Source organism: Chrysemys picta, chromosome 8 (genome assembly GCF_011386835.1).
Source record: "Chrysemys picta bellii isolate R12L10 chromosome 8, ASM1138683v2, whole genome shotgun sequence".
Taxonomy (NCBI): domain Eukaryota; kingdom Metazoa; phylum Chordata; order Testudines; family Emydidae; genus Chrysemys; species Chrysemys picta.
This window is the reverse complement of record NC_088798.1, coordinates 63,272,821-63,289,335: the sequence shown is the minus strand read 5'-3', so window position 1 is coordinate 63,289,335 and position 16,515 is coordinate 63,272,821. Positions and strand designations below refer to the sequence as shown.

The 16,515-nt window shown below is 44.6% G+C and overlaps 1 protein-coding gene across 1 annotated transcript in view; it reads right to left on the bottom strand.

Moving 5' to 3' along the window:
- Window positions 1-6,472: 6,472 nt before the first annotated feature.
- NTMT2 (N-terminal Xaa-Pro-Lys N-methyltransferase 2) overlaps window positions 6,473-16,515 on the bottom strand; it is a 28,412-nt gene continuing 18,369 nt past the window's right edge. Inside the window, exon 4 of the mRNA XM_005283379.4 lies at window positions 6,473-14,255. Within this exon, the coding sequence (XP_005283436.1) occupies window positions 13,981-14,255 (275 nt within the window). The 3' untranslated portion in view covers window positions 6,473-13,980. The remainder of the gene's footprint in view (window positions 14,256-16,515) is intronic.

The window sequence follows — 16,515 nt, the reverse complement described above, 5'->3', positions numbered from 1 at the left end:
TTCTCCTTGCACTAACGTGGTTCCCTCCTGAATGGCGGACAGGTATACACTGCAGTAAACAGAGCCCAGAGCAAACCTATTTGTCGCAGGGGGAGCTATGGTGCTGGAAAGCAGCATGGTCCAGTTTGTCAGGCACAGGACTGACTCGGGAGATCTGGGTTTGATCCCCACTTCTGTTATTGACTTGCCCTGTGATGTTGGGCAAGTCATGTAATCTTTCTGTACCTCTGTTTCCCCACTTATAAGAGGGGTAAGAATACTTAACCCTTCCCAGCCGCAAAGCCCTTTGAGACCTATGAAAACCTATGGACTAGGTTGTGCCTTTAGGCGCAGCCTTGAGAAGGAGACACCCCAAGGAAGGTGGCACTGTCCCTACCAACACCCTACCCCTAGGAGCACACTTCCCGCTCAGTCTCAGGGCCATGTTGCAAGGGCCGGATTTACACCTTGGGCACCCCTAGGCACCCCCAGCGGCTTGGCAGCTGCGGGAGCTCCAGCTCCAAGCTCCCCTTCCACACTGCCCGCAGGGGCTCGGAGCTTCAGGGTTCCCTGCTGCAGCGGCTCGGAGGTTTGGGGGCCCCTGCTGCCTGCCCGCGGCGGCTCAGAGCTAGAACACCGGCACCCCTAGACATGTGCCTAATTGGAAATCCAGCCCTGCATGTTGCCAGAACGCGCCAGAGCAGCCTAGCCCCATATGATCTCCTTGCATCTTACCAGGTAGAGGAGAGAACTCAACAGGAGAGAGGAGCCAGGAGTCACTGCAGAGGAGCAAGGGTGCCACACAGATAGCTCTGGCCTGCTACAGATCTCCTGCGATCTATGAGCCTGGGGGCCAAACCACTGCCTGTTCTGCCTGAGGGGGAAGCAAACCCCACCTCCGCAGTGGGGATCTAGGGTGTCCTCGGGGCATTCTTCCCCCTCCAGTGTTCCTCACCATGGAGAGTCCTGTGGGAAGAAGTGATCAGATCTCTAATTCCTTGGTAGGTGTGATGCTCTGTACCTTGGGGGAACACCCAGCACTCCCATGTTCATCCTTGTAAAATGATTGTGTGGTATCTAATGCAAAGTTTGTCATGTCGGATGTCTTTGGAAGGCTCATGATGTTCTGAGCATTGTTGTTATAGTAATGTTATAGGTTATAATTTCATGTATATAGTTGTGATGCTGAAAATGTGTCCTCATGGCTTATAGCAAGCCCAGACAAAAACTCTCCAAGAGTAGAGAGGCAGTTCACATCTCATCAGGGTAGGTATGGGACAAACCCAGCCCAGCCTCACAGGAACAAAAGATGCTGGCCTAGGCAGCAACAAAAGAATCTGTTAGACTCTCGAGGAAGTCACCCCATCCCTTTGGTCAGTTTGGAACTGCGATGAGGTAATACTCACTTGACTCTGAGGTAGGGGCAAAGCCAAGAGGGAAGAAAGGACATGATAAAAGGGAGAGACATTTGCCATGCTCTCTCTCTCTTCCACCTACATCTACAGACACCACCACCACTAAGCGACTGAAGCACTGATCAAAGGGGAGAGCCTGGCTGAAGAGCAACCAGCCAGCCGGTGGTGGGAAGCATCAAAGTTTGTAAGGACATTGAAAGTGTTAAGATCTGCTTAGAACGTGTTTTGCTTTTATTTCATTTGACCAAATCTGACTTGGTATGCTTTGACTTATAATAACTTAGAATCTATCTTTATAGCTAATAAATCTGTTTGTTTATTCTACCTGAAGCAGTGCGTTTGGTTTGAAGCATGCCAGAGGCGCCCTTTGGGAGAACAAGCCTGGTACATATCAATTTCTTTGTTAAATTGACAAACTCATATACGCTTGCAGCGTCCAGCGGGCATCACTGGACACTGCAAGATGGAGGTTCCCAGGGTTGTGTCTGGGACCGGAGATATTGGCTAGTGTCATTCGCTTGCAAGTAGCTGGGAGCAGCTTACATGTTAGAGGCTGTGTGTGAACAGCCCAGGAGTGGGGGTTCTCACAGCAGAGCAGGGTAAGGCTGGCTCCCAAAGTCAAGGATTGAAGTGGCCTAGCAGATCAACGGTCCAGATTACAGCAGAGGGGAAGATCACAGTAGGGAGTAAGGAAACTGGCAGAGAGTAAGTCTACAGCTGGTGTCAAAACAAAGGCCTCTTCAACGGTCTGTTTTCCCTTTGGTAATTGGAATCAGGGAAGCTGGTCAGGGCAGCCTCCCTCGCCAAACCCACGCAGCCCAAATACGACTCCTCCGGGAACATTAATGTTTTACTAAATCACTTAGCCTCTGCTGACAGCTCGCCCTGCCCTGGGAGCCTCAGCTGCAGGGACTGGGGTGGCGATTTTGTTGGGGAGGTTTATTAACTCTTTGTGGCATTGATGTGGCTGCTGAGATGGAGCAAGTGGCGGGTAATTGCTGGAGTCTGTTTATTTTATGAGTTGTGATTTTAAGAGGCTTGCCAAGGGCACTCTGATCTTAGGAGGGACCGCTCATTTATATTTCATTCAGCACACATTTCAATCAGTCCTAGTTTCATGTCATCTAGCCCTGGGTTAGCTCAGTGGGGGGTCAGTGCTGGCTCTCCTCTGAGACAATTAACCCAGGAGGTGGAAAAATCCAACTAGATACTAATACCTGTGTCTAGGGGAGCTGTAAACCAAATAGATTCCTTTTCTACTTTACCTGGTCCCAGGTGAGCAGGAGCCAGTGGTCCTCCTGCTTAGAGGAAGACACTCTAGGGACGGTATAGATTTGTGACGACACCAGGGACCTCCAGAGCGCCACGCCTGAGCCTCTATAGCTTGAGCTAAACATTTGTACCTGGGGGCTGTAGCAGACTCACAGCCTCTGTGGATCAGGCAAAGGGTGGGACACAAAGACGCCAGGCGAGATTGCAAATACTTAGCTGCAGCCCAGGGGGAACGGGGCAACTGTCTTTAAGCTACCTTTCTACCCCCAGGATTCTGGGCCGATGATGGGACAAATGTCTCCCAGAGTAATTTATGTAGTCTGGGGGTTGCTCTAAGTTATGTTAACCCTGCCTTGGTGGCCTATGGCAGCACTTCAGCCTGGAGCTGCTCAGAATCCACTTAGCAGTGTGTGCTCGAGCCCCACCCACAGCATATCCCCTGTGTTGGTGAGGGCAGTCTGCAGACATCCTGTGCAGGAATTCTCCTCCTCCCAGCTGTACATCACCACAATGGAGTAGCTGGGTCATAGCGGAGGGGATGCCTCTACCTCTTAATAGCTGCTGGTACTTTCAAGCCACTTAGATCCATTATAGTCAGATCGGCGATCACAACCTTGGTGGAGGCCCTAGGCAGTTCCATGCTTGGGGGATCACACTAACTGATGGCACATGGAGGGCTAGCTGCATCTTCAAGGGGCGTGACATCTGGTCTGGTGATAGAATCATAATAAAAAAGTACTGGAGACAAGTCTAGTTTGGTAGCTCTGAGGCCTCAGAAAGTATGAGGAATAACATGGCATCATTACCCAAGATACAAAACAGATTACTGCTTACTGGAGATGACAGTGACAAGTTATTTTCCCTGACCTTTATTCTTCATAAGGTGGATAGGTGGATATGCATATCTTCTCCATGTATCTTTCCCACCATGTGTCTCTAATTTTGCTCTGTTTAAGGGAAGGTGAAGAAGACATCTTTAAAAAACTCAGGTCATAGATCACAAGCTGGATACAGGGCTGGCAACTGACTGAGAGCATAACATCATACATTTTTTAACCCTTCAAAAAAAAAATGGTGTCTGGCTCCAGAGTGAGGCTCACTGTTCTGAGTGGGGAGAAAGAACTCAGTGACAGGACATTGGCTGTGGCAGTTGGATTCAGGGAACAAGGGAAGGGATGTTACTGGAGCAGAAAGTTGGGACTGGGAGAGTTTGTAAATGGTTGGTCCTGGGTTTCTGAAAATGACTTATTTGCTGCCTATTTGTGTTTGTCTGCTTTGTTCTTTAGATCATAAGATCTTCAGGAAAGGGAGTGTCTTCCATTCTATGTCTGTGCAGCACCTGGCACACTCAGGCCCTGCGCCTGGTGGAGACTCCTGGAGTCATGTGACTATGTGAGAAACTCAGCTTTCACTGGGGGGGGGGGGGGGGGGCAAAAAGTAAGTTTCTAGCCCTCATGGCTGTGGAGAAAAGCTTGAAAAAAAAGCACCTAATTCCATGGGCCTAGGCATTTTGGAAAGTCCCACTAGGTGCTGATCTGCAGCTTTAGGGACCTGTCACAAAACTTACATGACTTGTATCACCTCCTGCTGGGCAAGTGTGGCACTGCAGCACTCCCTGCCTCAATTTCCCCTAATGTGCTGTCAATAAGATCAATGAGTCTTTACATAGGGAACAGCACCCATTCTAAGAAGTCTACACCTGTTGATGCCCTTTAAGTATATAAGCAAACCTTCACCCCAGCGTGTTAGGTGAGAGACAGAGTCAGTCTTAGTTTATTTCTTCCCACCCGAGTCCACCACTCCCCTCCAGTCAGGCCCTTTACCAGCAGGAGTCTTTCGACTTGGACCTCTTCCCTAGAGATAGGCACCTTGCTGCCACCTGGAGAGAGTCCTTCCTCAGAGCCAGGGGTCCATGGAGGTCTGTCAACTGCAGCTCTTCTCTAGGGCAATATGTAGTTCCCAACAGGCTGGGCTTCCAGCCACTACCTGGGAAGTCCCTTTTCCGGGACCAGGCCTTTCTGGAGACCTGACAGCTCTAGCTCTTCCCTTAGAAATCTCCACTCTCTAAGGATCACACCTTCTAAGCCCCTTGCTCTGGTAAGCTCTCCTGGGAGCACCTCTCCTCAGGAGCTTCCTGTCTCAAGGAAACACCGGGCTGAGTCCAGGTAACCCTTCTTCATTATCTAACTAGCTACCAATCAGGCTCTTATGTAGTTATTATTTCAAGGTGGGTCTGGGTTGACTTGTTCTATCTTACAGGAGCCTGTCACATGAACCTGTCACAGGCAGGCTCAGCGCTGCCTCCCCTTAATGGGCCAGCCCCTGGTGACAGCACCAAAGTACCTTTATAAATCTGGCCCTACCTTCATATCTAGCTACCAAAACACCGGAACACCAGAACAGTCTCAAAATTTCAATGTGAAAAATTTCAAATATAGGGAGAAAAAAGAAAACATTTCCAACATTTTTTTGCATATTTCTGCTAGTATTTCTCCACCAGCTTTACTAAATAAGTAGTCTAATTTACAGCGGTGCTGAGCACCTGCTCTTCCTAATGAAATCTAAATTTAATGTATCCCAAGTTTAAAATGGTTGGCATGAACTTGTGTGCCTCAGTTTCCCCACTCAAAGTGCCAATAATAACCACTTTTGTGAAATGCTTCAAGATCTGTGGCTGAAAAGTACTCTACAAGTGCTAAGGGTTGTTATTTATTATTATTAGGGTATTATGAGCTTTTTGCTCCAAGGGTCTTAGAGCACCCACTTGACATCAGTTTAAAGACACAGTATTGCCCTGCAAGTTGAAATATAGTGTGTTGTTATTGCTCTCAGATAAACAGAATTACCTCCTCTTCAAATCAAAGGCGATCTGTTTTCCTTCTTGGACATCACCGCATTCCAGTGAAGAACAAATCAGTGCTGGCGAACAGAGGAGGTATTTCCTTGGCATGGTTGCAGAAGTATCAAAGGGAGAGAGCAGAAATGGGAAGTACCGTAACTGGTTTTAATCACATATAACAGTCAAGTTCTTCTGGACAGGCCTACTGTCTGACATGCCATATAAAATGCTCCAAGAAAGCTGGATTAAGGAAGTGGAAAAGTGGAGACACAAAAGCATTCAGGATACGTTGCAGGATAAGCTACAAAGCCTCTCCCTAATGGGATTCATATTACTAATGCTATATTGCCCCTATTCGTGTAATATCCAAGGACCAAGGCGTTAATTTCCAATGAGAATTTGGCATTCAAATCCCTTAGGTGGCTTTGACGCCTGTATGATAACATAGTATTTCTGGGTGTCATTCACAACTAATACTGCTAAAATGATTGCAAATAGAGCTGGTCAATTATTTTCCAGCAGAACAGTTTTCTGTTGGGAAATGCTGATTTGAGTAAATGGCAACATTTTGTCAAAATTTACAGCAGGAAATTATGATTTTATCCTTCCAACTATATAATATAAGTCAACTGTTTTATATTATTAGAACAAATATAATCATAAGTCAATTATTTTATAGTATAATATAGTACAAAATAGTTGAATTCTTATATTGTTATATTAATATAAAAGTTTAAATGATAAAATCATAATGAAACATTTTGCTACAGTCCTATCAAGGCTTCCAAAACAAAATATTTCAGAATGTTTTTTCACAGTGAATTTTGAAATTTCAGACTTTTCATTCTGAATAGGGATGCAAGGGAATTTCAGAATGTCAGATCTTCCTGCAGGCCCGAAATGCTGAGTATTGTTCTCTGGAGCTGTGCAGCTGGGTTGTTTTTGGAACAGTCATAACAATTGTAACTGTTGTTTTATTGTTTATTAGTTGTATTACGGAAGTGCCTAGAGACCCCTGTACTAGACCCTCTACAGACATATAATAAAAAGACAGTCCACTCCTTGTCCCTGAAGAACGTACAGTCTTAACATATGGGACAAAGCAGGTGGAGATAAACTAAAAGAGTGTCATATTTGATATAATAAGCAGCAATCACAGTGCACCTAATACCTAGTCATTGCCAAATGCTTTAGAGGTGAATTTTAATGCATTTTGACTCTGATTAGTTGAGGAGTGGTTTGTTGGCTGCTAGAGCTGGTTGGATGATTAGTTGATTGCACCTTTGATTGCTTGTGGGGTGCATTTTTGAGTTAGTGAATGAAGGTTGCTTGTGAGGTGCTGAGAGCTCCAGCCCAGCCCCAATCCAGCAAACACTTCTAAGCATGTGAGGAAGTTGGAGCACATGAGCAGTCCTATTGAAATCAAGGAGACTGTGAAGGTGCGTGGTAGTCCTCCCACATTCAGGAAGCTGCAAGATCAGTGCCTTAGCTGGTTGCTTGATGTTGGACTACTTTAGATAATGACTAGGTTCAAAGAAATGTTCTCACAATGTGTAATTGGACAGTGGAAATCACTGTCACAGGACATCATTCATGCCAAGAACTTAACAAGATCCTAAGAAGGACTGGACAGTTAATGGATAACAAGAATATCCAGAGTTAAAATAGTTAATGCTAACAAGAAAATTAAAGGGGTTATAAAACCTAATGCTTCAGAGTTTAAAACAATGCCTAACTATTAAGGATTAGAATGATCTTCATGAGCTTGCAAGTATTTTAAAACACCTTTTTACAGTTTAGCTTTTCTCATGTTTTTCTCTTTGTTTCTTTACCATTTTTAGAGGGGGCGCTACTTACCAGTCACTGGTATAGGGGTTCTGGGCCATCTACCAAATCCCATTGTTTACCTCCCTAGGGAAAGTGACCCTTGGGGAGGTCCTAGGGGTTTGGGTCAAGCCCATGTCCAGATATTCATGTGGGCAACCATATCAGGGTGTTTTTAGTTACCATTTAGATGTACAAACGTCTATTGTTTTCTTTAACAAGTCTCTTTGCACACATCTTTGTTTTTACATTTTAGATTTTTTTCATGCTTTTAGTTGTTTCTTTATCGTTTTTAGGGGTGGCACTATTTACTGGGGACTGAGTTACAGGTTCTGGGCCAAACACCAAATTCTATTGGTTTCCCTCTCTAAGGTGGGCCTTCCCACTGGGAGTCAGAGGCTGGAAGGACCAGATCCCAGAAGGACAGGGTTGAGGTCATAACAGCACATCCGGTGACATAGTCACTTTCATGTCATCGTCATTTCCTGTGATGTAGCTAGTGACATCACTTCTGGTGAAGTCATCCTTACCTTCTCTCTAGATCAATCTATTATCCCTCAATCGCATTTTGACATTTACTAGGGGCAAGATACTACTCACACCAGTTAATGTACAACTAGAAGGTGCTTAATGTACAATGAGGAGGGCAGTATAAGAACCTAAAAGGAATAGAGTAGTGTTAATTATTTATTTATTGAGCACTGGCCATGTGCTGAGCATGTCTAGTATGTGGTGCCACTTTAGTCAGATCTGGGCTTTTTATTATTTCTTACTGGTAATCTTTCTGATACTAGTTTCAGTGCTTAATTTATAATGAAAGAGGTGCAGGGGCTCAAGCAATTTTTTTTCCATTCATAAGTGAGGCAGCAAACCCAGAGGTTCCAGGGCTATGAACTGCCAAACCTAGAGCCCTGGCAAACCCCAGCACAAATTAAGCATTGACTAGTTTATTGCTTTTATTTCCATTGAAAATACAAAGAACAGCCATTTTCACCCACTGGTCTCACAAGTTACTTTAACAACTTCTGAGCTTCCTTGGTCCAGGGGGAGAATTAGGTAGATATAGTAATATTTTATTTTGAGAGGGTTTTATTTTGTTTGGGGTTTTTAGTAGTTAGAGGTGGATGATCATTTAAACATTTGCCAGGAATATTCACTTGAATAAAAAAACTGAATTTGCCTCAACTTCATATATACCGCTTTTGTGTTTGCTTTCCGTTTGTATTCTAGCAAAGAAATATACTGGCAGAAGTGGTCCAAAAATGTCATTAGGGAATATTAACAGAAAGCAAATTTTGATGTTATATATGTGAATATTTGCCTAGGACACTTCATTCTAAGCTTCATGCTCATTCATGTGATACTATACACAAATATGCATTCCAAACTAATCAACACCCATTTCAGATTTTGAATTTCCAATATCAAGTCAAGTCCCCAACAACACCAAAGCATTATCCACGTAAGTTCTGTAGCAAATTCTTTTTAATAATGAATAAAACTGAGGAAACGTACGCTTTTTTTGTGGCTGGTTCGCAAGCAGGAAAAGAGGCTAAACCTGTCTAATGAATTACTCACAAGGAATTTCTTGTTCAGCATGGACCTGAATAGAGACGCTTTTTTTGAATTTGTGTCTAAGGCTTGCTCCTGGACAAAATTCTCCTTGACTTCAATGGAGCAGTATCTAGCCCTAAATGAGCATCAAGCAAACAGGATTCGAAGTCCCAGTGAAGCCAATGACACCACTAGATGAATGTTTTACAACTTAAGTAATACAGGAGTTGAGAAAGAGTAACAAAAGTCTGTGAATCAGCCTTTGAACACAAAAGAGCAATTGATCTTGCATAGAAGGTTATCCAAGCAAGGTCTGCTGCAATTTTAAATTAAGGTACTATTAATTATTAATTATTATTGGTGTGATAGAGCCAAGAGACCCTGCCTTTTGTGCTAGGTGTTGTGCAAACCTCTGACAGAGATGTTCTCTGTCCCAAAATCATTAAGATTTTTTAGGTGCCCTAGAGAGTGGCACACATTAGCTAACTGCTTTAATTAAAATACACCTTAGAAAAGAAGGAAGCTAAAATGTTATTGAATCTCTGCTCTTGTGGTTCATTATGTCACCAGAGAATCCTTGATATTTTACTGTGGAAGCAAAACAACCATGACACATGAATTTCTGAGGATGTGAGAATCACGAAATGTGCCCTTTTCTATGACATTAAGATCTGGTCATTTCGATTAACTGGGAAAATACATCTCTATGAAGATCTGGAAGTGGGTGTGTTTGTGTGTGTATTCTGGAAATTCAGAGAAAAATCAAGTACAAAACATAGAAAAGACATTTTTACCAATAAGAAATGTATTTCACAGATAACAATGTCTTACTTTATGTTAGTATATAGGTCTGTTTCTTAGCCTGGGATAGAATTTTGGGTTTGACTTTTTGATACTCTTATACTAATATGTGTAAACAAAGGACAAAGACACTGTGATGTTGCTTCTGCCTAGTCCGCTGGATTTGTTAGTACAATGGGAACAGATAAGAGCAGTTAAAGTGTTACTCGAGAGTACACTTTAAGACTGCCTCAACCCCTATCTCAAGCCAAAGTCAAGCAACCAGTCAGGAGGGGCAAAGGGGTTTGGCAGGGGGAAGGTATAAAACACTAAAAGACCAAAGAAATGCCGGTCCTTGACTGCAGCACAACCTCACTCCTTACCCCTCCCATGGGGTACAAAAGGGGTGGGATGAAGACCCCAGACCCAAAATGGAGCATGACCCTAAGTTCAGATTCCACTGGTGGAGCTGTTGGTGCCGTATGCCTTGTGATACTTTGGCTGATGGGTGGCACTGGTGAACGGTGCACCAACAGTGTGGGTATCTCCCTAAGGACCACCAGTTCCTCAACTCTCAGCGACTCTGAATAAAGAGCCAGGGTCTCCAGGGCAGTGTACCCAGGTCTAGCTGGTGGGGAGCGGGTGGGACTTCTGCATCTTTGATGGAGCCAACAGTGCCAGTTTTGGTCAGGCAGTGAATGTCGGTACCGCCGAGTCCTCCTTCCCGCTGTAGTGCAGTACCGTGGACGCAGACGGTGATCGTTCTCTTTTCTTTTTTGCTGACGTGGGCCTGCCCCTCCCCTTCCACAGCTGGATGTTTCAGGTGCTCTTGGCTCTCAGTACCGGTGGTTTGGACCCAGGCTCCTCCTTTGGTCCTGACACACCCATCCCAGTGTGCAAAGTGTCACCTGATTTAGAAGGTGGAAGGAGGCAATCCTCTTTTCAGAGGCCTTGGAAGAGGATGTCTCCCATTTCTTATAGGCATGTTTGTTTTTACCCTCCTCCTTAGTCCTTAGGCCTGGTCTCTGACAGTTGGCGCTCAAGAGCTTCTTGTCAGGAAGAGCACTGCTAGGTACTTCCTGCTGATGTAGAGGGGGTCAGTTGACCCACGGTCAGACTGGGGCCTCATCAGCAGCTCCATTAGGTGCCTTTAGAGCCGGAGCTCTCAGCACTGCCGAGTTTGAGGTAGAAACAAACAGCAAACATTGCACTTGGAGGGAACGTGAGATTCTCGAAGGCAATATAAGCACGAGTTGTGAGGATCACTCACCGGGTAGACCTGGGGGCAGTCCACAGAGGATCTGAAGCCAGGAATTTTAGGCTTACCAAGAACCCCATATGGAGGTGGGGAGGTAACAGAGTGGGGAGCACCCCCAGGCACCAAAATGCTTCTAAACTACCTAAAGGTAAACTATTTATGGGAAAGGCTAGAATCTAAGTGGGAACACTAGCAAAGCTGCCATGATCAGTAGAAGGAACTAGAGAGGCAGGTGATTAGTGCCTCACCTTTTGCCCTTGGCTTGGCACATGAGGCGACCCAGGACACACTGAACACAGCTAGTAAAAATTTTCCAGTCGCAGGCACATGGAGTCCATGCTCACCCATAGTGGCATACACATAGGGACCATCACCTGATGGAGAACAGTGAGGATGCTACATATATCTCTATGTCTAACCAACCACTACCACAGGTGGTGCATTTGTTAGCAGTCTCGTGAGAATGAAAAGATCACTAAGACCCTCTTAGCTCTCAGGGCAAAATTTCCAGACTTTGACTATTCAACTCTGTTTTTCTAAAACATTCTCTACTTCTCTAATTTAATCTTCTGCCACCAAATTACTAAAATGGAAGAATTTTACCAACACATTCTAGAAGCAGCTGTGTCATGTGGCACTGTGATCTAGAAGCGCCAAGTGATCTACAAGCAGTTGTGTCATATGATATTCCAGAATGTTCACCGAAGCACCAGTGCTGTGTGTCCCTTAATGCCAGAAATAGCAGGAGGGCACAGAGCACACAACTACAGTTTAAGGACTAATGTAAGAAGCCATCTTGTACAAACAGATGACTTCACACACAAAGGTGATTATATTTCTAGAACCGTTGAGTTATGCAATTAAATAAGATCTGGGGGGTTATTATGGAAGAATGACACAAGGTGCTTTTCCTTAAAAATACAACTGAACAGACACACACCCAAAGGAGTTTTGCTAAACCCGCTGGCTCCAGAGCACTATATGGGGTTAATCTGACTTTTGATAATATTTGACAGAGACCCCACAGTCTGTCGGACAATGCAGTGCCATCAAAATTGAAACACTTCATGAAATCAGGCTGATTTTGCTGGAATTTCATTTTGGAAGAAAACCAGGTAAACAAAATTTTTGATTTTTCTTTTTGAAATGACTTTGCACTTTGGAATTTTTATATTCACTATCATAATAAAAGTCAAAATCAAAACAAAATGTTATGTCAAAATGAAATGTTTTGATCAACCTGCACCAAATTATTTTCTCCCAGGCATTTTCTTTTGCAGAGAATTTTGAAATGTTCAGTTTTCACTCCAATTCGTAATGAAGCCAAATTTTGAAAATTCAAAATCCTTCATGAACTGGAACTTCTCCAGCTCTCCTTGTGCATGTGTAAGTGAAACAAGAAGCTATTCTGTGTATAATCTCTGGATAGCACAGAGGCGAGGGGATATATGATTACTAGTAATGTCAAACCCAAGCTGTTTAAATATAAATCATAGATGCCTTTGGGTTAAAGTAACATCCTCCGTAGCTTAGTACAGTTAATTAATTCAATATTGTACTAGTAATATCCCTTAGCCTCACTGTTAACACCCCTTGAAATGCCATTAGCCCTGCATATCATGTCAGACTTGTTTTGAATATGGGTGTGATGGGATTTAGAGACACCCTCCCACAGAGACTGATGGAGCAGTACTGGGCCAAGTGGACCCTGTCCCTGCTCAAAAGGGGACTCGGATAGTCAAGCAGGGAGGCTGTTCAAAGGGAGGAAGAAAATTTGAAGCTTCTAGGGACAAAGTGATCCATGGGAGAGGGACTGGACTGTGGCTTAGACTCAACCAGGAGGGTAGAGGCTTCACCCACTCTCTGCAGAGGGAGAATAATTGGACACTACCAAGACAGCTGCAAAATGCTTACTTCACTGACTGGGAACCCCCACTGGGGAGAAAGTGGTCTGTGCCTACACGCCAAACCAGACAGAGAGCAGGGAGGTGACCAACATGTTCCACACCTCTCCCCCATGGGCCCTGGGCTGGGACCTGATGGAGATGGTGGGCTGGGTCCCACTACATACCAACCCAGTACATGTGGGTGAACTTTGGGGGCACTGAGAAATTGACAGGCCATGACCTGCCCACTAGGCCTGCTGGCCTCTCAGTGAAACCCGCAACAGTAGGAAAGAAAGGACCTCATGGTTGTATGTAACCCAAGCAGTTTCTGCTGTGAATGTAGCTTTTGGTTTTAGAACAAATGTTTTCCGCAACTTAATACACGTAGAAACCATTTTGCAAAGTTTTCAGTGCGAACAGCTTTTTACAATGTAGATCTTTGTCATTGACACTTTCCCCAGAAGTGTTGAGAATCCTAATATAACAGCATCCTTCTAGGGCAGGGGAAGAAGGAAGTGAAATTGACTTAAAAATATGAAATTGACCAGATTAGTTTCACCATCCAAACTGAGTGAAATGCAAAAATAAATAAATAAATAAACAAACAGCATTACTGACAGTAAATAGATTAGACACTCCTGACATTTTCAGTTCCAATAATCTATGGTATTATTAGCCACACAGATATGAAGTTAAACTGAGATTTTCAGAAGAGAAGTAATGTATATGTCCAACTTGAATCTTCTAAAGGGGCCCTGATTTCCAGGAAGAGCTGAGCATCCAGCCTCTGAAAAAAACAGGCTTCATTATGGCGTCTCAAATGCGGCACCCAAAATCTGAGACTCTCATGTCACTTTGGAAAGCTTTAGCCTAATTATTTTCTCACAGATGAGTTTTATCCCTTTAACAAAATAGAAATCTCACAGAGAGGAGGCCTATTAGTAGAAGATGTGAAGACGAGGCAGCCTGGTTTTGGGAACAGGGTAGTTCCTGGCATGCCCTGGTTCAGGTGTAGTTACTCTCATGATCATTCGGGGGGGCAGAGCCCTGTAGCTGTAGTAGTAGAGCTACACTAATAGTGGGATTTTAGCAGACATTTTCTCTTCTTCCTCTCATCGCAAGTCCTGAGCATCAGTCATGTTTCAGGGGCTTCATATCCACACACAACCCCTTTCAGGGTAGGCCAGGGTCCTTCTGCATGGCCAACATCCAGACGGGGACACACTGCTCAGGGAAGCCCTCCTGCCTCTCCTGCTGCAGGATGGTGAATCCACTTTTCTCAACGAGGCTCTGGAGGATGCTCAGATCTCGGATCACGCTGCTGTCCAATGGGTCCATGATACAGCCTTCCCGGGCCACATTGTCCTTGAGAATGACAATGCCGTTATCCTTCAAGCCATTTTGACACCGGATAAGAAACTCCAGGAGATCTTTATCCGTCAGGTATCCTACAGGTGAAGAGACAGAAATGGGTTGTGGTTCACCATTCCAGTGCCATCTGATTGGACTCATCTCAGCTGGATCTTGACTTCATCAGCTTATTTATACTCCATTTATTTGAAGCAAAGTAACTAATAGAAGTGTTTCCCAGGATGAGAGCAGGAGACAGACTCATAGGACACCGGGTTTTCTTCCTTATACCATCACTCTTTTGCTCTATAAGCTGAATCTACACTAGGAAAGTTTGGTATAGCAATGCCACCAAACCTTTTCTAGTGTAGACGAGGCCTTAGCCTCTCAGATGTTGTGGCTTGGGAGCAGGCCGTTGGGTCAACATGTCATTGCTAGTGTTTTTAAAGAGTTAATTGTGCACACGCAAGGGTACACCAAATGCACTGAAATCACCCAACCATCAAGTGTATGAGATGACCTGAAACAGGTCACTTCCCATTCCATAAACATGAATCAATGTGATTAAACCTATTTCATTTTGTTTCATTTAGCAAAACTTCTCATTAAAAGGCTCACAGTCATGCCATGTTCCCATTTAGAATGAAGTGGATCTAGATTCCCTGCCCCATGAGCCACATTGTTCTCCCTACAGCTTTAATTTCTTAACTTTGCTCAGATTTGGGATGGGACATGGTAGCTAGCATATTTAATGTCCCAGGCTTGTGCTTTTGATTTGTCCGTAAGCAGTTAAGGACACCCTTGAATTTGCCATTTTCTTGTTGCACTCAGCTGCCAGTAGGGGCACTTGAAGCTGGGCGATCCAAAGAGTTTGACAAGCTTACTGCCTCTTTATTTCACACACAGCAGGTATTTGAGAAGCCTGACTCCGCGGCTTCTTTTCCTGGCAAGCACGGTTCACTCCACAGCATTTGCAGATAAGATAATAACACCATCACTTGTGTCATAGGTCCAGCTGATAGAGCCATCTATACTTAAGCTAGCGTAACAGTTTCCATTATAAGATCCTGTTTTCAGTTGCTTCAAAATTTGCCAAACTTAACCATTTGGGTTAAAATAGTCCATGTCATGTGTCTGCCTCATAAAGAATTTTTTTTTTTTAAGTTTCTGCAAAAATGGTTCCGCCGTTTCCAAAACCAAGTTGAGGGAAAAATCTGATTCCCCCCCCCCCCCCCCATGTTTAAAAACATGTACAAATGTTTAGTTACAAAGCTCTAGTGCCCCCATGCTGTGAACCAGAGTCATAGGGTTTTTCATAGATTCATAGAGATTCGAAAGCCACAAGGGACCATTGTGGTCATCTAGTCTGACCTTCTGTATAACCCAGGCCAGAGACCTTCCCCAAAATAATTCCTAGAGCAGATCCATTAGAAAAACATCCAGTCTTGATGTAAAAATGGTCAGTGATGGAGAATCCACCATGACCCTTGGTAAAGCCACACTGCTGCATTGGTGAGGAATCAAACTCAGATCAACTGGTTGGAAGGCAGCTCTGTGCTTGACTATACCACCAATTGAACTGGCCCCTTTAATGGAATTCACACCATAGCATGAGCCCCTTTAAGGGAGAGGGCCTCAGTCCTGTGACTAAATAGGTGTGCCCTGGCTAGGGCTGATTAGAGGGCAGGGTAGCACCTGGAGTCAGAAGACATATAAGGAGGCTTGAGAGCCAGGGAGAAGAGAGAGACAGGCCAGAAGTAGGGGGTCCTGGGTGGTAGGAACTCCAGAGCCCAGGGAGTGCTCCTGTGGCCATTGTCCTGTATAAGGAGGGGCAGGGAAGAGGGAGAGAACAGAGGCTGAAGGAAGCCAAGGGTCTGCAGAGCAGTAGTGGGGACATTACCTGCCAATCTCTGTGAGTGCTGGGGTGAAGGAAGGCCTAGAGGGCCCTGTGGTTTCAGTCCATACACAGAGCAAGGAAAGAACCCAGATGGGGTGTAAGCCCTTCCCTAACCCCAGGGTGAGTGGCTGTTGTTTGCAGTGTTGCTTTGTTTGAGTCTTTGAACTCCATTAGGGGATGATAGGGACAAGCCCAGGATATCTCCCCTTAAAGGGAGATTGGGGACTGAGGGAGAAGTGAGTGACAAAAGGCAGTAGAGCCAGAGGTATTTGGAGTTACGATATGGGACTTGCTATATGCCTTTGAGACATGTATAATGATAAATTACTCCATGACGAGGGTATTCTCAGTCCAAGAGAGTGTTGGAGGAGTGTTGGTAGTAGGGTGACCAAAGAGCAAGTGTGAAAAACTGGGACAGGGGGTGGGAGGTAATAGGCGCCTATATAAGAGACAGCCCCAAA